The 25,000-nt window shown below is 37.5% G+C and overlaps 1 protein-coding gene across 16 annotated transcripts in view; it reads left to right on the top strand.

Moving 5' to 3' along the window:
* LOC102389627 (WD repeat containing planar cell polarity effector) overlaps window positions 1–25,000 on the top strand; it is a 454,572-nt gene that overhangs the window by 262,044 nt on the left and 167,528 nt on the right. For all 16 annotated transcript variants that reach the window (XM_045162259.1, XM_045162264.1, XM_045162261.1 and 13 more), the window contains one exon: window positions 165–224. In XM_045162259.1, coding sequence (XP_045018194.1) covers window positions 165–224 — 60 coding nt within the window. The remainder of the gene's footprint in view (window positions 1–164; window positions 225–25,000) is intronic.

Raw genomic sequence — 25,000 nt, 5'->3', positions numbered from 1 at the left:
TCCAGTGAGGAGTTCCAAAACAGTTGCATCTTTGTGTGGCATGCTGAGATAGATAGATAGATAGATAGATATTTTTTTTTTTTTGCTTGCGAATCAGAAGCACTTTAACTGATAACGACAATGTGTATAGCCAACTGCAGTCTCCCTTTTTCTGTTTTCTTCAGGAGCTGATGCAAAACAGTCCGTGTGTGCTGAGCAAATGGAAGAACAAATACGTCTGTCAGGTAAAAAGGCTTGACATGCTTTCGCAGTGTTTAACCAATGGAGCTGAAAGCTATGCAGTAATTGGTATTCTTGTGTTATGATAGGTAATGGACATAAACTTTTCAGGAGCAGGTATTTCATAGTTTGAATTCTAGTCATTCTAGAACTAACATTTGATTGACTCAGGCTGCCTCATTAATGAGCATAGTTGTACTGACACTATAAGCACGAATAACCATCGTTTCAGATGGTATTTTTTGTCATAGATTTAGTCATATTTTTGAATGAAGGTGACACCGTGGGACAAAAAGTTTTTTGACCACTCTTGTAAGCATTTGTGCACAGCATCCTTATGGAAATTGACAAGCAGACTAGCATTAGACCTAACATAAGACATTTGCTGTTACTTTTTGAATCCTCTAAGCTGCACTGTTTAATATGGTAGCCAGTAGTCACCTGTGGCTATTTAAATGTAAATTTAAACTAATTAAAATTAAAAATTCAGCTCCTCAGTTGCACTACCCACATTTGAAGTGCTCAGTCACTACGTATTATCATGTAGACGGTATAACTACAGAGCATTTCCACCATGTAATGTTCTTTGGGATAGCACTATTAGAGCGTGGACGAGGTGAGGTACATGTTGAGTGGGTCTAGATTCAGGACATAACAATCACTTGTCCATTGATCACAAAATAATGAACAAATGTCTCAGCTGTGTCAATAGGCTTAAAAAATACTATCTGCTGGAAAAATGTTACTTGCTTATGATAAAAAGTCATTAGTCATATTCTACACATACATGTAGTTGAAGTTACATCAGTACTGCTCATAATTATAGCTATTTTATGCAATTAAATATCCTGTATCAACTCAAATTCTTGTTTACAATGTGATTTATATATTTTAGGTCTGACTACTCTTGTTTGAAGTTTAGACCTGTGGCTCTATGCATAAATCTACAACATTGAATTTGTAGTAATTACAAACTTACCTTAATCTACTATTTAAGTGAGTATAGACTCTCATTTTAGTGGACTCTAATGTTTCCTCATTTTTTATTTAAACTAGTCTCCTTTTACTCACAAAAGTGACTTTAGTTACCTCCTCAACCATCACAATTACTACTTTCCAGAGACTGTTTACAAAGCTGAATTAATATTTTAGAACCATAATACTTCTTAAAATAAACTTAGGATATGGTTGAAATGGATGAAATTATTTAAAAATTCATAATTTGTTTTCATAAAAGTTTTAATCAAACTTTAAAACTTGAATACAAAATATGTACCAGAAAGTTGTAAACTTAGTACAACTCAAATTGCACTTCTCAGTGTCGTTACTCACGTTAAAAGCTGGTTCAAAAATCTTTGACTGGAGGGCGAGCCTACCACCCATAGCAAGAGGTGTGTCTCATGGCCTCCACCCTTACCATTGCACAGGTAAGTTGGAACTTGTCAGGCATCTTAAAATATGCAGTGGAGCATCCTAGTAGGCAATACATTTTAAATAGACGGTAATGTATTTTAATTTAATAAGCAGGTTTTTGTGTACATTTGTATGGGAGAATATGAAGAGGGATATCCCTCACCGTTGAATTAATTCAACTCAGAAAATGAATTTGCATGATAGAATATATATAAAATTACTATCGTAATTTACAGCAACCTGATAATACTGATTTCTTAGGCCGTTGTACCAATGAGTCTGCTTTTAACACTTCCAATGGAACTTATGTTTATGTTCTGTCATATTTTGTAATTTCTTTCTATGATTGATACAATATTCTTTAAATAAACCTTTTAATATTAGCACATCTTTGGTGTGATATATTTCAACAAGATAACTTGACCTTTACTCTGCCCACAAGTCCAGGTTAGTCTCCACATCATTAGGGCCTATTTTTTTTTAACTTATTTATTTATTTTAATTGGAGGATAATTACAATATCGTGATGGTTTTTGCCATACATCAGTAGAATCGGCCATAGGTATATATGTGTCCCTTCCACCCTAAACCCCCTCCCACCCACCTCCGCATCCTATCCCTTCAGATTGTCACAGAGCACCAACTTTGGGTGCCCTGCCTCATCCATCAAACTCACACTGGTTATCTGTTTTACATATGATAATGTATATGTTTCAAATTATACCACCCTCTCCTTCTAGGGCCTTTGAAGGACCTCCTAACATTATCCACCCACTTCCTCAGTTTCTGGACAGGACTATTAGCTAGGTCTTCTGAAAATATGTTTGTCTTATTCTTAAAGATCTCTAGTAGGACAGTAAATTAAAAATTTGGTGCTCAAACTAAATTTTCAGAAGGATCCCCTTAACCTTTTGTTAGTTGGAAAATAAGCAAACCATCTCTACAGACTCTCCAGGGGGTCCCCTTTTTTGTGCATTATCCAGTGTGGTGACTCTAAAGATAACATGAGCTTTAATTTTTATGAATAATTTCTCCATGTATTTAACCCTAAAATGGCAGCAGTTGAGCACAACATAATATTCTCTAAAAGAAGTGGGGAAAAGTTCCTCAGTGTCGTGGTGGTAAACATAGCTGGACACCCTTCAGTTTCTGACTGCGGTCACTCCTTAAATCTGCCTGTGGCCACTCCTTTACAATGTAAAGCTTCTAGCTCCACCTGCCCCTTTTGCCCAGGAAAGGGACAACTTTAGGCTGTATAGGGTTTCTCATGGTTATCTTCTTTTCAAGGGATCCTTATTTCTTCAAAAGGTTCAATTGTTCAGGATTTAGCAAGGCATCTACAACAACATAAAGAATTTCAAAGATGCAATCTGAGCCTGGATTTTCCCCTCTGATGAATGTTTTTTTTTTTTAATAGGTTATCATTATTATCAAAGCTAAGTTCATGTTGTTGATTCAGTGACACATAAATTGTACCATTTAAAAACTAATTCCTTCTACTTGTAAATTCAGAACAGTTTATAAATCTAGACTTATACATACGTTCTTTATGAAATTGTCTTTTGAAGTTGGTTTTTCAGACTGTACCTAATCCTAGTTTGAAATGAATAAAAAGTGAGACATAATTTAGAGTTGGAGTTTTACTAGCTATCACATATATTTCTCATTGTTTTTATGGTCTCCTAAAATTATTTTGAGAAAATGCTTAATAATTTCCTGCTTTGAATTTCTTAATCCATTTTCCAAACTATTCTTAGGGAATAATAGTTTCAGCATTAATATACTATTGTACACTGCTGAGGTGAAATTTTTAATTCCTTAAATTGTTCTTTAAGTCACATTCATGTTTTCAGATTACTTCATAAGTAGTTAAAAGCAATATAACCATTAAGATAGATTTAGCTTCATGTATATTGATTTTAGATTAAATTGTTTAAATCATATATATACATTTAACTATAAAAGTATGATATAGTCATCTTTACCCTGATTTCTTTCTATATTTATTTGACATTTCCAGATACAATTTTAAAATTCCAAGAAAAGATAGTTTTCTTTTTAAATTCTCATAATGAATTACTTGACAGGCTATGTAAAAGTAGAAATTATTTTCCAAGCCTATCACAGATGAACTGTGGCCTTATGGAACTCATTTAATCATGACTTCCTCAGTTGTAGAATGTATAGTATCATTACCTGATCTTTCATTTCAACAACTTGTATGAAAACCAATTTTGGTTTTGTCATAATATAATAATTGACAAAGCATGGGTTTAAGTTATAATTATTAGTAATAGCATTTTATTTATTAAAAAACCCATCACACAGTATTTACTGACAGGCACTTTAGTGCCACCATTGTGGGAGGCAATAAAAATGTGTATAAAGTGTGAGCTGAGTTCTCAGCATAATCTAGTCAAGGAAAAGAGATACATAAAATCACTAGGATGCTAGTGAGTGCTGAGTTGTGTGATACTAAGTTAAAAAGATAGTGAGAATTTACATGTTGATGTTTGGTAGAAATCAACACAATACTGTAAAGCAATTATCCTTCAATGAAAAATAAATACTTTTTTAAAAAAGTAAGAATTTAGAGAAAGCACAGAGATTAACCTGATAGTTGGGATGTAGGGTAAAACATGAAAACCAGAGGTGGTTTGTACAAAGGGCAAATGAAATGGGATAATTATTTTCTGAAAACAACAAACTAGGGGGTTTTTGGACTTGAAGATGCTAAGCACAGAGTAAAAGTAAGAGCTCAGGCTGAAAATAACAGAGATTAAGTTAAGAGTCTGTATCTGGAATGGTGAGATCTTCCCCAGCTCCTTCCCTCCTCCAACACTGAGGCCTATATCTCACTGTAACTTAGAGGATCCTTCTCTAACAAAGATTATTACTCCCAGTTCAGTTCAGTTGCTCAGTCATGCGCAACTCTTTGCGACCCCATGGACTGCAGCATGCCAGGCTTCCCTGTCCATCACCAACTCCCGGAGCTTTCTCAAACTCATGTCCATTGAGTCGGTGATGCCATCCAACCATCTCATCTTCTGTCGTCCCCTTCTCCTCCTGACTTCAATCTTTCCCAGCATCAGGGTGTTTTCCAAGGAGTCAGTTCTTTGCATCAGGTGGCCAAAGTATTGGAGTTTCAGCTTCAACATCAGTCCTTTCCACTGAATATTCAGGACTGATTTCCTTTAGGATAGACTGGTTGGATCTCTTTGCAGTCCAAGGGACTCTTAAGAGTCTCCTCCAACACCACAATTCAAAAGCATCAATTCTTTGGCACTCAGCTTTCTTTATAGTCCAACTCTCACATCCATACATGACTACTGGAAAACCATAACTTTGACTAGATGGACCTTTGTGGGCATAGTACTGTCTCTGCTTTTTAATATGCTGTCTAGGTTGGTCATAACCTTGCTTCAAAGGAGCGAATGTCTTTTAATTTCATGGCTGCAGTCACAGTCTGCAGTCATTTTGGAGCCCCCCAAAATAAAGTCTGTCACTGTTTCCATTGTTTCCCCATCTATTTCCCATGAAGTAATGGGACCAGATGCCATGATCTTAGTTTTCTAAATGTTGAGTTTTAAGCCAAGTTTTTCACTCTCCTTTTTTACCCTCATTAAGAGGCTTTTAGTTCCTCTTTACTTTCTGTCATTTGAGTGGAATCATCTATATATCTGAGGTTGTTGATGTTTCTCCTGGCAATCTTGATTCCAGCTTGTGATTCATCCAGCCCAGCCTTTCGCATGATGTACTCCAAATATAAGTTAAATAAACAGGGTGACAGTGTACAGCCTTTTTGTACTTCTTTCCCAATTTTGAACCAGTCAGTTGTTCCATTATGGTTCTATAGACAGAACTCAATTCAGGGAATTAAAGTTAATTCCCACAGAGAAATAAGAGAGGTTCTTGAATTTTTTTTTTCTTTTTTTTTTTGGCTTAAACAACAGACATTTATTTCTGACAGTTCTGGAGACAGAGAAGTCCAAGATCAAGGTGCTGGCAGATTCAGGTACTGGTGAGAATCTGCTTATTGGATTTTAGACAGAGACACACCTTCTATCCTGTCCTCATGTGACCTCTCCCTAAGCACTTATCTTTTTTTTTTTTTTTTTTTTAAACCTCAAACACTGTATTAGTTTTGCCAAACATCAAAACGAATCCGCCACAGGTATACATGTGCTTTTGAAACAAGAATTGGTTGCTATTTGAAAAATGAATACTCAAGGAAAAGGAAAGGAGCTGTTGCAAATGAAAAATATAACAGCATAAATAGAAAAACTAATAGAAGAATTCAAAGATAAAATTATTAGTAAAATATCCCTATAATGCAGAACAGAGTGGCAAAAGAACATAGTAGTGAACAGTCTCTCTCTCTCTCTCTAAGTCACTTCAGCCGTGTCCGACTCTGTGCGACCCCATAGATGGCAGCTCACCAGGCTCCGCCATCCCTGGGAATTTCCAGGCAAAAACACTGGAGCAGGTTGCCATTTCCTTCTCCAATGCATGAAAGTGAAAAGTGAAAGGGAAGTCGCTCAGTCGTGTCCGACTCTTAGCGAGTCCATGGACTGCACCTACCAGGCTCCTCCGTCCATGGGATTTTCCAGGCAAGAGTACTGGAGTGGGCCGCCATTGCCTTCTCCTAGTGAACAGTAGGCAATATAAAATAGAAAAATTAGAGTAGCAGGTCAGAAGGTCCAATATCCTACTCATGATAGAAAATAGAAGGGAAGAAACAAACAAAAAAAGTGATAGAAGAAAATTTCCCAGAACTGGAGGATGTTTGTTTCCAGTTTGAAAGGACCCAGTGGTTGAAAAAGATTAATATCAAGGTATATTTCGTGAATTTTAGAAAACCAAAATTAAAGAGAAGATCCAAAAAGTTTTCACAGTAAAAAGAGTAAAACAAAGTACATACAAAAGAATGGGAATCAGACATGACTTCTCAATAGCAACACAAGGAGTTAGAAGACTGTGGAATCAAAATTCTGAAGTAAAGTGATCTTTAGCCTAGATTTCTATTTCTAGAATTCCAAATTGGCATTCAAGCAAGGACATTTTCAGGCTAGCTAGCGCTCAAAAAATCTTGCCTACCTGCTGTGCATTTTTTTCTCAGGAAGTTATTGGAAGATATGCTTCTCTAAAGCAACAGAATGAACCAAGAAACAAGATTCTTAGGATCCAGGAAATAGAGAAACTTACACAGGAGAGAAGTGAAGAGAAATCTTAGGACGACGGTGCCTTAGGCCCAGAGAGCAGCTGGTCCAAATTAGGGCAGGATACAGAAGGTTCTCATAGCAATGTTGGAGGGAGGGAAGAAAAGGAACTGATAGATCTGATATCTGATGTGATCTAGGAGAATTAATAATAATAACATTTAATAAGAGATAAAATATATAGGATAATTAAGTATTACTGATAAAAATCAGTAAGTAATGATTAATGCAAGAAATAACATGTGGAAGACATTGCTAGCTGCTTGTCCAATATCCATTTGTCTTATGAACCGACCCTTTTGTTCAGAGTGGCAAAATGACCAACTTAAAGTACTTAGCTTCCCTGTTGCTTCTGAAACTAGAGGTGGCCCTAGGAGGCACTTTTGGCCAGAGTAAGCAGAGGTCGCTCGTAGGATTTACAAGAAAGCTTTCTTTTTTAAAAGTAACATTTCTGTGCAGTGTTTTAAAATCAGAATTAATGCTCCCCCTAAAGACTTATAATGAGCAAAATATTAGAATTTTAAAGAAAGATTGCACGTTTTACCGACTTTTTCTGTTGCCTGGGACTTCCAGGCTCCACAGAGCACTGCCATACACTGCCTCCTATGAGGGCAGAGTTCTATATTCAAATTAGAGGTATCATTTTCCACAGACCACTGCCTCATCCAAAAATATATCTTCAACAGGCTGAGACATTTGAAATTCCTCTGCTGCTCATTTTCGATGTGAGAAGTTCTCACGTGTGCTATGGAACATACTCAGAAGCTAGTCTTTAAGATGTTAACAATAAAATGTCCACCCACTGGCCCACTAACAGCTTACAGAAAAGCAAAATATTGTACAAATATTGCATTCTTTAATGTATTTTTACATATAAAATACATGTACTTACTATACGTATGTATTATGCTAGACTCAACAGGGATGTGCCTTTTCAACTTTTGCTCTTCGAGTCTGGATCTGAAATATGCCTGAAGGGGTCTGCTTTTTGACCATTCTTTCAGTCAAGGCATATATATATTTAGTGCCTACTGTATGCCAGATAGAATTCTCATTGCTGGGGATGCCAGTGAATAATGAAACAGATGAAAATGACCATTATTCCTATTCCCCTGTAGCTTAAGTTGTAATAGGGCAGACAATCAAGATAAGATAGAAAAGTAACATTTTGAGTATATAATTCAGTTACTCAGTTGTGTCCAACTCTTTGTGACCCCATGAACCGCAGCATGCCAGGCCTCCCTGTCCATCACCAACTCCTGGAGTTTACCCAAACCTATGTCCATCGAGTCGGTGATGTCATCCAACCGTCTCATCCTCTGTCGTCCCCTTCTCCTCCTGCCCTCAATCTTTCCCAGCATCAGGGTCTTTTCAAATTAGTCAGCTCTTCGCATCAGGTGGCCAAAATATTAGAGTTTCAGCTTCAACATCAGTCCTTTCCAATGAACACCCAGGACTGATCTCCTTTAGGATGGACTGGTTGGATCTCCTTCCAGTCCAAGGGACTCTCAAGAGTCTTCTCCAACACCACAATTCAAAAGCATCAATTCTTTGGCTCTCAGTTTTCTATATAGTCCAACTCTCACATCCATACATAACCACTGGAAAAACCATAGCCTTGACTAGACGGACCTTTGTTGCCAAAGTAATTGTCTCTGTTTTTTAATATGCTGTCTAGGTTGGTCATAACTTTCCTTCCAAGGAGTAAGCGTCTTTTAATTTCATGGCTGCAGTCACTATCTGCAGTGATTTTGGAGCCCAGAAAAATAAAATCAGCCACTGTTTCCACTGTCTCTCCATCTATTTGCCATGAAGTGATGGGACTGGATGCCATGATCTTAGTTTTCTGAATGTTGAGCTTTAAGCTAACTTTTTCACTCTCCTCTTTCACTTTCATCAAGAGGCTCTTTAGTTCTTCTTCACTTTCTGCCATAAGGGTGGTGTCATCTACATATCTGAGGTTATTGATATTTCTCCCTGCAATCTTGATTCCAGCTTGTGCTTCCTCCAGCCCAGCATTTCTCATGATGTACTCTGCATAGAAGTTAAATAATCAGGGTGACAATATACAGCCTTGACGTCCTCCTTTTCCTATTTGGAACCAGTCTGTTGTTCCATGTCCAGTTTTAACTTGCTTCCTGACCTACATACAGGTTTCTCAAGAGGCAGGTCAGGTGGTCTGGTATTCCCATCTGTTTCAGAATTTTCCACAGTTTATTGTGATCCACACAGTCAAAGGCTTTGGCGTAGTCAATAAAGCAGAAATAGATGTTTTTCTGGAACTCTCTTGCTTTTTCAATGATCAGTGGATGTTGACAATTTGATCTCTGGTTCCTCTGCCTTTTCTAAAATCAGCTTGAACATCTGGAAGTTCACGGTTCATGTATTGCTGAAGCCTGGCTTGGAGAATTTTAAGTATATAAGAAAATAATAAAAACTGTTAGAGAAAAAGAAAGCAAGAAAAATAGGAAGTATGTGTGGGAGATGGTAGGGCAGGATGGGCCTGATATATGGTGACCAAGAAAGATACCACGTGATTAAGACAAAGGAGCAAGCCACAGAAGGTATCTGGAGAAGAGGATTCCGGAGGCGCTGAGATGGGAATATATGTGGCATGTTTTGAAGAACAGCAAAGAGTCAATGTGACTGGAGCAGGATGAGCAAAGAGAAGAGTAGTAGGAATTGAGTTTGGAGAGGAAATGAGACTGTAGTTACATAGGGCTTTCCAGGCCTTTGAAAGAACTTGGCTTTTACTCTTAAGTGTGATGAGAAAGTCTTGAGGGGTTTTGAGCACAGAAGGAACTCGATCTGATATACTTTTTAACTGGGTAACTGGCCCTTTTGATGGGAACAAATTGAAGGAAGCAAAGGACAAATCAGGGCCATCAATTAGAAGGCTGTTGCCATAGTCCAGGTGAGACATAACAGTGGTTTTGACTGGGTGGAGCAGTTAAGTGGTAAGAACTGGCCAGATTCTGCTGATGGTCAAATGTGGAGAATAAAAATTCCTGAGCAATTAGAAGAATGGACATTTACTAAGTTGGTGAAGATTGAGAAGAGGCATTATTCAGGGGAATATCAAGAGTTCAGTTTTGGACATCTGTGTTTGAAATGTCTTTTAGATATTCAAGTAGAGAAGACAATTGGGTATACGAATCTGTAGTTTAGAGAAATGCTTGGGCTGGCGATAGAAGTTTGGGAGACAGCAGTGCACTGATGTATAGAACAGTCTTATGGACTCTGTGAGAGAGGGAGAGGGTGGGAAGATTTGGGAGAATGGCATTGAAACATGTAAAATATCATGTATGAAACGAGTTGCCAGTCCAGGTTCGATGCACGATACTGGATGCTTGGGGCTGGTGCACTGGGACGACTCAGAGGGATGGAATGGGGAGGGAGGAGGGAGGAGGGTTCAGGATGGGGAACACATGTATACCTGTGGCGGATTCATTTTGATATTTGGCAAAACTAATACAATTATGTAAAGTTTAAAAATAAAATTAAAAAAAAAAGAAAAAAAAAAATAAAGCCAGGAATTCAGTGAAGAATGCCAGGGAGTGAATGTAGACAAAACAAGAGGAGGCAGAAGAGCTGAGTTCTGGGGTCTTCCAGCTTTGGGGATTGGAGAGAGAGAGAGAAAAAAGGAGAGATGGAGAAAGGAGACTAATAAGGAGTAGCCAAAGAGGTGGAGCACCTGAGGGGAATGTTGTGTCCTGGAAATGAGATTTCTGGAAGAAAGCTTTTGAGGTATGTAACATACCAGTAACAGGTTGGCTGAGATGACCATTAGAAGGAGCAGGGAGGTCATTGGTGACCTAGATAACAGCAGGTTCAGTAGATGGTATGGGTGGAAGCCTGACTGGAATGTATTTAAGGAAAATGGGAGGATAGAAATTAGGGGTTTATAACATTAGAAAAGATAATTTTATAAAGGAAAATGGAGAAATAGGACAGCACTTGGTGAGAGAGTTGGGGTTAAGAGAGGTTTTTGCTTTGGGTAGTATACTCATTTTCACTATATTGATTCTTCCAATCCATGAACATGGTATATTTCTCCATCTGTTAGTGTCCTCTTTGATTTCTTTCACCAGTGTTTTATAGTTTTCTATATATAGGTCTTTAGTTTCTTTAGGTAGATATATTCCTAAGTATTTTATTCTTTCCGTTGCAATGGTGAATGGAATTGTTTCCTTAATTTCCTTTTCTGTTTTTTCATTATTAGTGTATAGGAATGCAAGGGATTTCTGTGTGTTGATTTTATATCCTGCAACTTTACTATAGTCATTGATTAGTTCTAGTAATTTTCTGGTGGAGTCTTTAGGGTTTTCTATGTAGAGGATCATGTCATCTGCAAATAGTGAGAGCTTTACTTCTTCTTTTCCAATTTGGATTCCTTTTATTTCTTTTTCTGCTCTGATTGCTGTGGCCAAAACTTCCAAAACTATGTTGAATAGTAATGGTGAAAGTGGGCACCCTTGTCTTGTTCCTGACTTTAGAGGAAATGCTTTCAGTTTTTCACCATTGAGGATAATGTTTGCTGTGGGTTTGTCATATATAGCTTTTATTATGTTGAGGTATGTTCCTTCTATTCCTGCTTTCTGGAGAGTTTTGATCATAAATGGATGTTGAATTTTGTCAAAGGCTTTCTCTGCATCTATTGAGATAATCATATGGTTTTTATTTTTCAATTTGTTAATGTGGTGTATTACATTGATTGATTTGCGGATATTGAAGAATCCTTGCATCCCTGGGATAAAGCCCACTTGGTCATGGTGTATGATCTTTTAATGTGTTGTTGGATTCTGATTGCTAGAATTTTGTAAAGGATTTTTGCATCTATGTTCATCAGTGATATTGGCCTGTAGTTTTCTTTTTTTGTGGGATCTTTGTCAGGTTTTGGTATTAGGGTGATGGTGGCCTCATAGAATGAGTTTGGAAGTTTACCATCCTCTGCAATTTTCTGGAAGAGTTTGAGCAGGATAGGTGTTAGCTCTTCTCTAAATTTTTGGTAGAATTCAGCTGTGAAGCCGTCTGGACCTGGGCTTTTGTTTGCTGGAAGATTTTTGATTACAGTTTCAATTTCCGTGCTTGTGATGGGTCTGTTAAGATTTTCTATTTCTTCCTGGTCGAGTTTTGGAAAGTTGTACTTTTCTAAGAGTTTGTCCATTTCTTCCACGTTGTCCATTTTATTGGCATATAATTGTTGATAGTAGTCTCTTATGATCCTTTGTATTTCTGTGTTGTCTGTTGTGATCTCTCCATTTTCATTTCTAATTTTATTGATTTGATTTTTCTCCCTTTGTTTCTTGATGAGTCTGGCTAACGGTTTGTCAATTTTATCTATCCTTTCAAAAAACCAGCTTTTGGTTTTGTTGATTTTTGCTATGATCTTTTTTGTTTCTTTTGCATTTATTTCTGCTCTAAGTTTTAAGATTTCTTTCCTTCTACTAACCCTGGGGTTCTTCATTTCTTCCTTTTCTAGTTGATAGGTGTAGAGTTAGGTTATTTATTTGACTTTTTTCTTGTTTCTTGAGGTGTGCCTGTATTGCTATGAACTTTCCCCTTAGGACTGCTTTTACCGTGTCCCACAGGTTTTGGGTTGTTGTGTTTTCATTTTCATTTGTTTCTATGAAAATTTTGATTTCTTTTTTGATTTCTTCTGTGATTTGTTGGTTATTCAGCAGTGTGTTGTTCAGCCTCCATATGTTGGAATTTTTAATCGTTTTTCTCCTGTAATTGAGATCTAATCTTACTGCATTGTGGTCAGAAAAGATGCTTGGAATGATTTCTATTTTTTTGAATTTACCAAGGCTAGCTTTATGGCCTAGGATGTGATCTATCCTGGAGAAGGTTCCATGTGCGCTTGAGAAAAGGTGAAATTCATTGTTTTGGGATGAAATGTCCTATAGATATCAATTAGGTCTAACTGGTCTATTGTATCGTTTAAAGTTTGTGTTTCCTTGTTAATTTTCTGTTTAGTTGATCTATCCATAGGTGTGAGTGGGGTATTAAAGTCTCCCACTATTATTGTGTTATTGTTAATTTCTCCTTTCATACTTGTTAGCATTTGTCTTACATACTGCGGTGCTCCCGTGTTGGGTGCATATATATTTATAATTGTTATATCTTCTTCTTGGATTGATCCTTTGATCATTATGTAGTGACCTTCTTTGTCTCTTTTCACAGCCTTTGTTTTAAAGTCTATTTTATCTGATATGAGTATTGCTACTCCTGCTTTCTTTTGGTCCCTATTTGCATGGAAAATCTTTTTCCAGCCCTTCACTTTCAGTCTGTATGTGTCCCCTGTTTTGAGGTGGGTCTCTTGTAGACAACATATGTAGGGGTCTTGTTTTTGTATCCATTCAGCCAGTCTTTGTCTTTTGGTTGGGGCATTCAACCCATTTACGTTTAAGGTAATTACTGATAAGTATGATCCCGTTGCCATTTACTTTATTGTTTTGGGTTCGAATTTATACACCGTTTTTGTATTTCCTGTCTAGAGAATATCCTTTAGTATTTGTTGGAGAGCTGGTTTGGTGGTGCAGAATTCTCTCAGCTTTTGCTTGTCTGTAAAGCTTTTGATTTCTCCTTCATACATGAATGAGATCCTTGCTGGGTACAATAATCTGGGCTGTAGGTTATTTTCTTTCATCATTTTAAGTATGTCTTGCCATTCCCTCCTGCCTTGAAGAGTTTCTATTGAAAGATCAGCTGTTATCCTTATGGGAATTCCCTTGTGTGTTATTTGTTGTTTTTCCCTTGCTGCTTTTAATATTTGTTCTTTGTGTTTGATCTTTGTTAATTTGATTACTATGTGTCTTGGGGTGTTTCGCCTTGGGTTTATCCTGTTTGGGACTCTCTGGGTTTCTTGGACTTGGGTGATTATTTCCTTCCCCATTTTAGGGAAGTTTTCAACTATCATCTCCTCAAGTATTTTCTCATGGTCTTTCTTTTTGTCTTCTTCTTCTGGGACCCCTATGATTCGAATGTTGTAGTGTTTAATATTGTCCTGGAGGTCTCTGAGATTGTTCTCATTTCTTTTAATTCGTTTTTCTTTTATCCTCTCTGATTCATTTATTTCTACCATTCTATCTTCTAATTCACTAATCCTATCTTCTGCCTCTGTTATTCTACTATTTGTTGCCTCCAGAGTGTTTTTAATTTCACTTATTGCATTATTCATTATCTATTGACTCTTTTTTATTTCTTCTAAGTCCTTGTTAAACCTTTCTTGCATCTTCTCAATCCTTGCCTCCAGGCTATTTATCTGTGATTCCATTTTAATTTCAAGATTTTGGATCAATTTCACTATCATTATTTGGAATTCTTTATCAGGTAGATTCCCTATCTCTTCCTCTTTGGTTTGGTTTGGTCGGCATTTATCCTGTTCCTTTATCTTCTGGGTATTCCTCTGTCTCTTCATCTTGTTTAAATTGCTGAGTTTGGGGTGTCCTTTCTGTATTCTGGCAGTTTGTGGAGTTCTCTTTATTGTGGCGTTTCCTCGCTGTGTGTGGGTTTGTACAGGTGGCTTGTCAAGGTTTCCTGGTTAGGGAAGCTTGTGTCAATGTTCTGGTGGGTGGAGCTGTATTTCTTCTCTCTGGATTCAATGCAATCCCTATCAAGCTACCAACAGTATTCTTCACAGAGCTAGAACAAATAATTTCACAATTTGTATGGAAATACAAAAAACCTTGAATAGCCAAAGCGATCTTGAGAAAGAATGGAACTGGAGGAATCAACCTACCTGACTTCAGGCTCTACTACAAAGCCACAGTTATCAAGACAGTATGGTACTGGCACAAAGACAGAAATATAGATCAATGGAACAAAATAGAAAGCCCAGAGATAAATCCACGCACATATGGACACCTTATCTTTGACAAAGGAGGCAAGAATATACAATGGATTAAAGACAATCTCTTTAACAAGTGGTGCTGGGAAATCTGGTCAACCACTTGTAAAAGAATGAAACTAGAACACTTTCTAACACCATACACAAAAATAAACTCAAAATGGATTAGAGACCTAAACGTAAGACCAGAAACTATAAAACTCCTAGAGGAGAACATAGGCAAAACACTCTCTGACATACATCACAGCAGGATCTTCTATGACCCACCTCCCAGAATATTGGAAATAAAAGCAAAAATAAACAAATGGGACCTAATTAACCTTAAAAGCTTCTGCACATCAAAGGAAACTATTAGCAAGGTGAAAAGACAGCCTTCAGAATGGAGAAGATAAAAGCAAATGAAGCAACTGACAAACAACTAATCTCGAGAATATACAAGCAACTCCTACAGCTCAACTCCAGAAAAATAAATAACCCAATCAAAAAATGGGCCAAAGAACTAAATAGACATTTCTCCAAAGAAGACATACAGATGGCTAACAAACACATGAAAAGATGCTCAACATCACTCATTATCAGAGAAATGCAAATCAAAACCACTGTGAGGTACCATTTCACACCAGTCAGAATGGCTGCGATCCAAAAGTCTACAAGCAATAAATGCTGGAGAGGGTGTGGAGAAAAGGGAACCCTCTTACACTGTTGGTGGGAATGCAAACTAGTACAGCCACTATGGAGAAGAGTGTGGAGATTCCTTAAAAAACTGGAAATAGAACTGCCTTATGATCCAGCAATCCCACTGCTGGGCATACACACTGAGCAAACAGGAAGGGAAAGAGACACGTGTACCCCAATGTGCATCGCAGCACTGTTTATAATAGCCAGGACATGGAAGCAACCTAGATGTCCATCAGCAGATGAATGGATAAGAAAGCAGTGGTACATATACACAATGGAGTATTACTCAGCCATTAAAAAGAATACATTTGAATCAGTTCTAATGAGGTGGATGAAACTGGAACCTATTATACAGAGTGAAGTAAGCCAGAAAGAAAAACACCAATACAGTATACTAACGCATATATATGGAATTTAGAAAGATGGTAACAATAACCCTGTGTACGAGACAGCAAAAGAGACACTGATGTATAGAACAATCTTATGGACTCTGTGAGAGAGGGAGAGGGTGGGAAGATTTGGGAGAATGGCATTGAAACATGTAAAATATCATGTATGAAACGAGTTGCCAGTCCAGGTTTGATGCACGATACTGGATGCTTGGGGCTGGTGCACTGGGACGACCCAGAGGGATGGTATGGGGAGGGAGGAGGGAGGAGGGTTTAGGATGGGGAACACATTATACCTGTGGCAGATTTATTTTGATATTTGGCAAAACTAATACAATTATGTAAAGTTTAAAAATAAAATAAAATTAAAAAAATAAATAAAATAAAATAAAATAAAGGTTTTTGTTTCTCTTTTAGATGTAAGAAAGAACTTCTCTTTCTGTTGGTAAGCTAATAGGAGTAGGAAAATTGGTTCTGAAAAGGGAAAAATTAATCGCTGGAATAATGTTGACCAAGAGCCACTTAATAAAGGGAGATGGGATGAAAAGTAGGTGCCTGGTACCTGTAGATGTCATGGAGCTGTCTTTTCACCCATGGATAGCCTAACGCCATCTTTCTTGTTCCGCGAGGAAAAGAAAACTTCTGTTTGGTTAAGTAATGACTTTTTAGAAGATTTCTGTTACTTTTTTTTTTTTTTTTTTTTTGAGGTTTCTGAATGCAACTCTAAATGACATACATATTTGGAAGTACGATGCTATAATCAGGAGAAATGACCAAGAGTTGATTGGTTATTTTTGAGCATGGGATGAGAGGCTGTGATGGAATAAAGACAGTTAACAGCTGCTTTAATTCCAAGTATTCTTTGACATTTTAACAATTTATGTGTGTATTTTTTCAATTGAAATAGTTTTTAAACATGCCCAGTGTGCTTCTGCGAAGCAGATGTCAGGATAGTACTAGGACTGCAAGTGATTGATGGGGAGATGGGAAGGAATCAGGCTGGAGATCCTTTTGATGGTGATGCTGGTCTGAACCCTAAGGAAGGAGAAGAAGGGACTGGATTATAAAGAGCTTCAGACTGCAGCATGTTGCTCAGAAAGCTTCAGCCACAGGAGAGTTCCTTAACCAAACCTGCTCATTAGAGGAGTCCCCTATTGGACTAGTACCACAACATGCTCAGTCATTGGCTAGTAGCCACCTGGGAAATATTTGGACTTTGTCAGTCATCTGTGCTCCCAGCCTTTGTTCATCCTTAGGGAGCGCTGAGTGATGCACGACCATGGCCATCAAGAGTGTATACCGATATTTTTGTATATACACGATACTGTACCTGAGTAATCTTAATATTATGCCCTAATAATTACTTTCTTAGGCAAAAGAAAAATTATTCATTTTCACAATAAATGGAAAATTTAAAGTGTATCTTGACTGATTGAATCCAAAGTTTAATGACCTATGATAATTTACATTTACATTAACTATTTACTCTTAAATAGTAATATATGAGCTCAGTTTTGTAACCTGATTATGACACAAAGAAAATTTTGATCTTCTTAACAATTTATCTTTGTATTATCAATCAATATTTCCTTCCTATTCTTTTCATAAATGGTCTTTTTCTTCTCTTGTATTAATTATTTTCATTTAAAAACATTTCTTTAAAAAAAAAGTCAGAATTCCCTGCCTCCACCTTTGGCATTTGAGTATATTAATGTTTTTGGAAGCGCCAAGTTATTTTTCCACAAAGGAAAAGCCAGTTCAGGACTATGAATTTCCTTCATATATCCAGTTATGGGCTTCCCTGGTGGCTCAGATGGTAAAGAATCTGCCTGCAGTGCAAGAGATCTGGGTTCGGTCCCTGGATCTGGAAGATCCCCTGGAGAAGAGGAAGTACTTTTGCCTGGAGAATCCCATGGAACCTGGCAGGCTACCGTCCATGGGGTCACAGTTGGACACGACTAAGCAGCTAACACTTGCACTTACGTCCATTTATAGTTAATATTAAATATGTGTAAATCTAAATGAGTTCAAAATCTGAATAATAATTCTGAATAATCTAATGCCTCTCTTGTATAAGGAGAGTGACATTTTATATCAATAGGTAGCTAATGAGAAGACTTTTAATGCATAGTATTTGAGTACGTATACTGAGTTTTTATACAGAAACTTAAAATATGACTTCAGATTTAGAACTTTGTATTAGATGCACAATTTGGAATGTACAAATTAGAAATATACATATAAACTAAGTATTAACATTGGGTGTGAGAGCCCATCAACTTTACATTCATGATATTTGAGAATATTATGTTATATATATGCCAAAATAACTGATAGAGAAAACACATCAAGTGCTTTTGCCAAATTGTGATTTATACCTGTTATTTTTCAAAATAAAGTTAAAAAAATTAAACTACTAGATAGTATTTATACAATATACTTAAGTGACTATAAATTAAAAGCAGCTGTAACTATACTTCTCATAAAATAGTGTTGTATATAAGACCACAGCAACTGTTCACAATGGAGTACCTATCAATTGGTATTCTCCTTGGTCTAAGTAGAATCCTAGGTTAAATTGTGAGATCCCAGTTACCACTGTGTGCCAAACACATGTAAATCTCTCAGTATCTGTATCCCTCCTTCTGCCATAATAGGAGAACAATCCCTGGTCCTGTCTGAAGCCAAGCATTCCACTTAGACCCACAGTTCTCAATATGTACACTGAGGCACCCTGGGGATTATAGTGAATTCACAGGAATCCTGCAGGATATTTTAAAATTTCAAGAAAAACAAAAGACTGCTGTTGGATACTGCACACATAAGTAGCTCCAGGTAGAGCAGATTTTAAACGTTAGAACACAATATATTCCTTTTGAGGATGTCATATATGTATGAAGCTGGCTTTTTAGAGCTTGCTGTGAATTTAACTCAGAGAACCATTATATCTACTACTGTGGGCAGGAATCCGAAGAAGAAATAGAGTAGCCATCATAGTCAACAAAAGAGTGCAAAATGCAGTACTTGGATGCAGTCTCAAAAATGACAGAATGATCTCTGTTTGTTTCCAAAGCAAACCATTCAATGTCATGGTAATCCAAGTCTATGCCCCGACCAGTAATGCTAAAGAAGCTGAAGTTGAACGGTTCTATGAGGACCTACAAGACCTTTTAGAACTAACACCCAAAAAAGATGTCCTTTTTATTATAGGGGACTGGAATGCAAAGTAGCAAGTGAAAAAACACCTGAAGTAACAGGCAGATTTGGCCTTGGAATACAGAATGAAGTGGGCAAAGATTAATAGAGTTTTGCCAAGAGAACGCACCGGTTATAGCAAACACCCTCTTCCAACAGCACAAGAGAAGACTCTACACATGGACATCACCAGATGGTCAATACTGAAATCAGATTGATTATATTCTTTGCAGCCAAAGCTGGAGAAGCTCTATACAGTCAGCAAAAACAAGACGAGGAGCTGACTGTGGCTCAGATCATGAACTCCTTCTTGCCAAATTCAGACTGAGATTGAAGAAAGTGGGGAAAACCACTAGACTATTCAGGTATGACCTAAATCAAATCCCTTATGATTATACAGTGGAAGTGAGAAATAGATTTAAGGGCCTAGATCTGATAGAGTGCCTGATGAACTATGGACAGAGGTTCGAGTTATTGTACAGGAGACAGGGATCAAGACCATCCCCAAGAAAAAGAAATGCAAAAAAGCAAATAGGCTGTCTGAGGAGGCCTTACGAATAGCTGTGAAAAGAAGAGAAGCCAAAGCAAAGGAGAAAGGGAAAGATATAACTATTTGAATGCAGAGTTCCAAAGAATAGCAAGGAGAGAAAAAAAAGCCTTCCTCAGTGATCAGTGCAAAGAAATAGAGGAAAACAATAGAACGGGAAAGACTAGAGGTCTCTTCAAGAAAATTAGAGATACCAAGGGAACATTTCATGCAAAGATGGGCTCAATAAAGGATAGAAATGGTAGGGACCTAACAGAAACAGAAGATATTAGGAAGAGGTGGCAGAAATACACAGAAGAACTATACAAAAAAGATCTTCATGACCCAGATACTCATGATGGTGTGAACACTCACCTAGAGCCAGACATCCTGGAATGTGAGGTCAAGTGGGCTTTAGGAAGTGTCACTATGAACAAAGCTAGTGGAGGTGATGGAATTCCAGTTGAGCTATTTCAGATCCTAAAAGGTGATGCTGTAAAAGTGCTCCACTCAATATGCCATCAAATTTGGAAAACTCAGCAGTGGCCACAGGACTGGAAAAGGTCAGTTTTCGTTCCAATCCCAAAGAAAGGCAATGCCAAAGAAGGCTCAAACTACCACACAATCGCACTCATCTCACACGCTAGTAAAGTAATGCTCAACATTCTCCAAGTCAGGATTCAGCAATACGTGAACCATGAACTTCCAGATGTTCAAGCTGGTTTTAGAAAAGGCAGAGATCAAATTACCATCATCCGATGGATCATCGAAAAAGCAAGAGAGTTTCAGAAAAACATCTATTTCTGCTTTATTGGCTATGCCAGAGCCTTTGTGTGGATCACAACAAACTGGAAAATTCTGAAAGAGATGGGAATACCAGAACACCTGACCTGCCTTTTGTGAAACCTGTATGCAGGTCAGGAAGCAAGTTAGAACTGGACATGGAAAAACAGACTGGTTCTAAATAGGAAAAGGAGTACGTCAAGGCTGTATATTGTCACCCTGCTTATTTAATTTATATGCAGAGTACATCATGAGAAACGCTGGGCTGGAGGAAGCACAAGCTGGAATCAAGATTGCAGGGAGAAATATCAATAACCTCAGATATGCAGATGACACCACCCTTATGGCAGAAAGCAAAGAAGAACTAAAGAGCCTCTTCATGAAAGTGAAAGAGGAGAGTGAAAAAGTTAGTTTAAAGCTCAACATTCAGAAAACTAAGATCATGGCATCCAGTCCCATCACTTCATGGCAAATAGATGAGGAAACAGTGGCTGACTTTATTCTGGGGGGCTCCAAAATCACTGCAGATGGTGATTGCAGCCATGTAATTGAAAGACACTTACTCCTTGGAAGGAAGTTATTCCCAACCTAGATAGCATATTAAGAAGCAGAGGCATTACTTTGTCAACAAAGGTCTGTCTAGTCAAGGCTATGGTTTTTCCAGTAGTCATGTATGGATGTGAGAGTTGGACTATAAAGAAAGCTGAGTGCAGAAGAATTGATGCTTTGGAACTGTGGTGTTGGAGAAGACTCTTGAGAGTCCCTTGGACTACAAGGAGATCCAGCCAGTCCATCCTGAAGGAAATCAGTCCTGGGTGTTCATTGAATGGACTGATGTTGAAGCTGAATCTCCAATGTTTTGGCCACCTGATGTGAAGAGCTAACTCATTTGAAAAGACCCTGATGTTGGGAGAGATTGGAGGCAAGAGGAGAAGGGGATGACAGAGGATTAGATGGCTGGATGGCATTACCAACTCAATGGATATGAGTTTGGGTAAACTCTGGGAGTTGGTGATAGACAGGGAGCCCTGGTATGCTGCCGTTCATGGGGTCGCAAAGAGTCTGACACAACTGAGTAACTGAACTAAACTGTGATAAAAAGCAAGTACCACACAACAATTAGCATGGAATACAAGGTTAAGTTTATCCAATCTGATTCCAGAGTTTGAGAATTTGTGTGGTGCCCAAATTCTAATAGTGCACACCTCCTAGGGATTAAGTAAAGGTATTTTTCTTTGATTCTTTGTGTGTTACGTTTTGAAATGACTGCCAAGTTGTTGGGACATAAATTCTTATTTAATTGTTTAAATTCTGGTATTTCTTTTGGACCAAGGGCACCATAAAAATTTTTGAAGCCTCTTCAATGAATGGTGCTGGGAAAACTGGACAGCTACATGTAAAAGAATGAAATTAGAAAACTTTAACAGCATACACAAAGATAAACTTAAAGTGGATTAAGGACCTCAATTTAAGACCAGAAACCATAAAACTCTTAGAGGAAAACATAGGCAGAACACTCGATGACATAAAGCAAGATCCCTATGACCCACCCCCTAGATTAACGGAAATAAAAACAGAAGCAAACAAGTGGGACCTGATTAAACTTAAAAGCTTTCACACAGCAAAGGAAACTATAAGCAAGGTGAAAAGACAATCCTCAGATTGGGAGAAAATAATAGCAAATGAAACAACTGACAAAGGATAAATTTCCAAAATATACAAGCAGCTCATGCAACTCAATGCCAGAAAAACAACCTAATCAAAAAGTGGGGAAAAGACCTAAATAGACATTTCTCCAAAGACATACAGATGGCTAACAAACACATGAAAAGATGCTCAACATCACTCATTATTAGAGAAATGCAAATCAAAACCACAATGAAATATCACCTCACACTGGTCAGAAAGGCCCTCATCAAAAAGTCTACAAACAATATATGCTGGAGAGCGTGTGGAGAAAAGGGAACACTCTTGCACTGCTGGTGGGAATGTAAATTGATACAGCCACTATGAAAGATGGTATGGAGATTCCTTAAAAAAACTAGAAATGAAACCACCAGTATGACCCAATAGTCCTACTCCTAGGCAAATACCCTGAGAAAACAAAAATTGGAAAAGACACATGTATCTCATTGTTCATTACAGCACTATTTACAATAGCTAGAACATGAAAGCAACCTAGACTTGTCCATCGACAGATGAATGGATAAAGAAGTTGTGGTATATACACACTGGAATATTACTCAACCATAAAAAGGAGCACATTTGAGTCAGTTCTGATGAGGTGGATGAACCTAGTACCTATTACACAGAGTGAAGTAAGTCGGATAAATACCATATTCTAACACATATATGGAATATAGAAAAATGGTACTTGAAGAATTTATTTACAGGGCAGCAGTGGAGAAACAGACAAAGAATAGACTTATGGACATGGGGAGAGGGGAGGAGAGGGTGAGATGCATGGAAAGAGTAACATGGAAAGTTACATTGCCATATGTAAAATAGATAGCCAACAGGAATTTGCTGTATGGCTCAGGAAACTCAAACAGGGGCTCTGTATCAACCTAGAGGGGTGGGATTGGGAGGGAGGTTCAAAAGGGAGGCGATATATGTATACCTATGGCTGATACATGTTGAGGTTTGACAGAAAGCAACAAAATTCTGTATAGCAATTATCCTTCAATAAAAAACAAAATTTAAAAAAGCCAAAATTAAAAAAAAAATTTCAGAGACAGAAAGGATGCCATGATTTGGAAAAGTTTAGAATCCTCTGGCATAGATTTTGATCTCATCCCCTCTGGCCTTCTCAAAATCCCACATGATTTTATTCCTTCTCTTAGGTACAGCATACTGGCGGAAAGCACAAGCTGTTCCATTTTTCTTGGTATCATGTCTTGGCTTTATCAGCAACTTTGGGGAAGTTACTTCACCTGTCTGTGCCAGAGTTCATGTAACTATAAAATGGAGATAAAAATATCTAACTCATATGTTTATTATAAGAATTAAGTTAATATATATATAATGCTTAGAGTTTTTGGCACAGATACCTGCTTTTTTAGATATAATTAAATTTATCCTTTCTGTCAAATGGACCTTTCCAATAAACTTTAAATTTTTAAATTAAACAATTTTTATTGTAACAAAAAAATCCAAAAATTACATTTTAACACATTTTTAACTGTACAGTTTGGTGGCATTTAGTATATTCACATTGCTGTGAAATATCTTCAGAACTTTTTCATTTTGCAAAACTGAAACTCTATACACTTAAACAGCAGCTCCCCTACCTCTGTCCCCAGCCGCTGGCAACCACCATTGTACTCTCTGCTTCTGTGAGCTTGACTTCTTTAGCTACCTCATGTAAATGGAGCCATGCAGTATCTACCCTTCTGTGACTAGCCTGCTTTACTCAGCATAGTGTCCTCACCGTTCATCCATGTTGTAGCATGTGACAGGATTGTGTTCCTTTTTAAATCTCAGTAGTATTCCACTGGATGGATGTCCCACATTTTGCTTATCTGTTCATCCATTGATGAACGTGTGTGTTGCTTCCTTCTCCTGGCTATTGTGATACTGTGGTGAGCATGGGTGTACAGATACTTCTTGGAGACAGTGCTTTATTTTAGCTATATACCCACGAATGGGATTACTGATTAGATGGTCGTTCTATTTTTAATTTTTTGAGGAACCTCTATACTGTTTTCCACAGGTCACCGTATTACAGTGCCTCCAGCAGTGCACAAGGGTCCTAGTTTCTCACAGCTTCACCAACACTTTATTTTTTGTTTTTTTGTTTTTTCTGATAGTTGCTATTCTGTAGGTATGAGATATCTCATTTCTATGATATTCATCATAGAAAATGCATTTTGATATGCATTCTTCTAAAGATTAGTGATGTTGAACATCTTTTCATATGCTTGTTGGCCATTTGTGTATCACCTTTGGAGGAATGTCTAGTCAAGTCCTTTGCCCATTTGTTAATTGAGTTAATTTTTTGTTGTTGAGTTTTAAGAGTTTTAAAAGTATATTTTGGATATTAACTCCTTGTCAGATATATGATTTGCAAATATGCTCTCCCACTCTGTAGGTTGCCTTTTCACTCTTACTTGTGTACTCTGATGCACAAAAGTTTTAAACTTTTGTCTGTTTTTGCTTTTAGAGTCATATCTAAGAAATCATTTTCATATCCAGTGTCATGAAGCTTTTCCCTTATGGTTTCTTCAAGAAGTTTTATCATTTTGGGTCTGAGTCTAGGTCTTTAATCCACTTTGAATTAATTTTTGTGTATGCTGTAAGATAAGGGTCCATTTGCACTCTTGTGAATGTGGATATCCGGTTTTCCCAGCACCATTTGTTGAAGAGACTATTCTTTCCACATTGCGTGGTCTCAGCACTCTTGTTGAAGATCATTTGACCATATTTGTGAGAGTGTATTTCTAGGCCCTGTATTCTGTTCCGTGGTCTGTAGATCTGTCTTTTGACAGTGCCACACTGTTTTGATTATTGTGTCTTTGTGCTGTGTCTTGAAATCAGGAAGTATGAGAACTTTGTTCTTCTTTTTCAAAATTGATTTGACCATATGGAATCTGTTGAGATTCCTGATCAACTTAAACTCTTTTCTATTAAAGCAAAGCAAAACAAAACATTCATCTCAGATACCACCATGTCTTATCCCTTTTCTTCAGAATCGAGTTTCTCAAAAGAATTTCTGTTTAAAGGCTCC

This window comes from Bubalus bubalis, chromosome 12, assembly GCF_019923935.1.
Source record: "Bubalus bubalis isolate 160015118507 breed Murrah chromosome 12, NDDB_SH_1, whole genome shotgun sequence".
NCBI lineage: Eukaryota > Metazoa > Chordata > Mammalia > Artiodactyla > Bovidae > Bubalus > Bubalus bubalis.
This window is presented reverse-complemented; position numbering and strand designations above follow the sequence as displayed.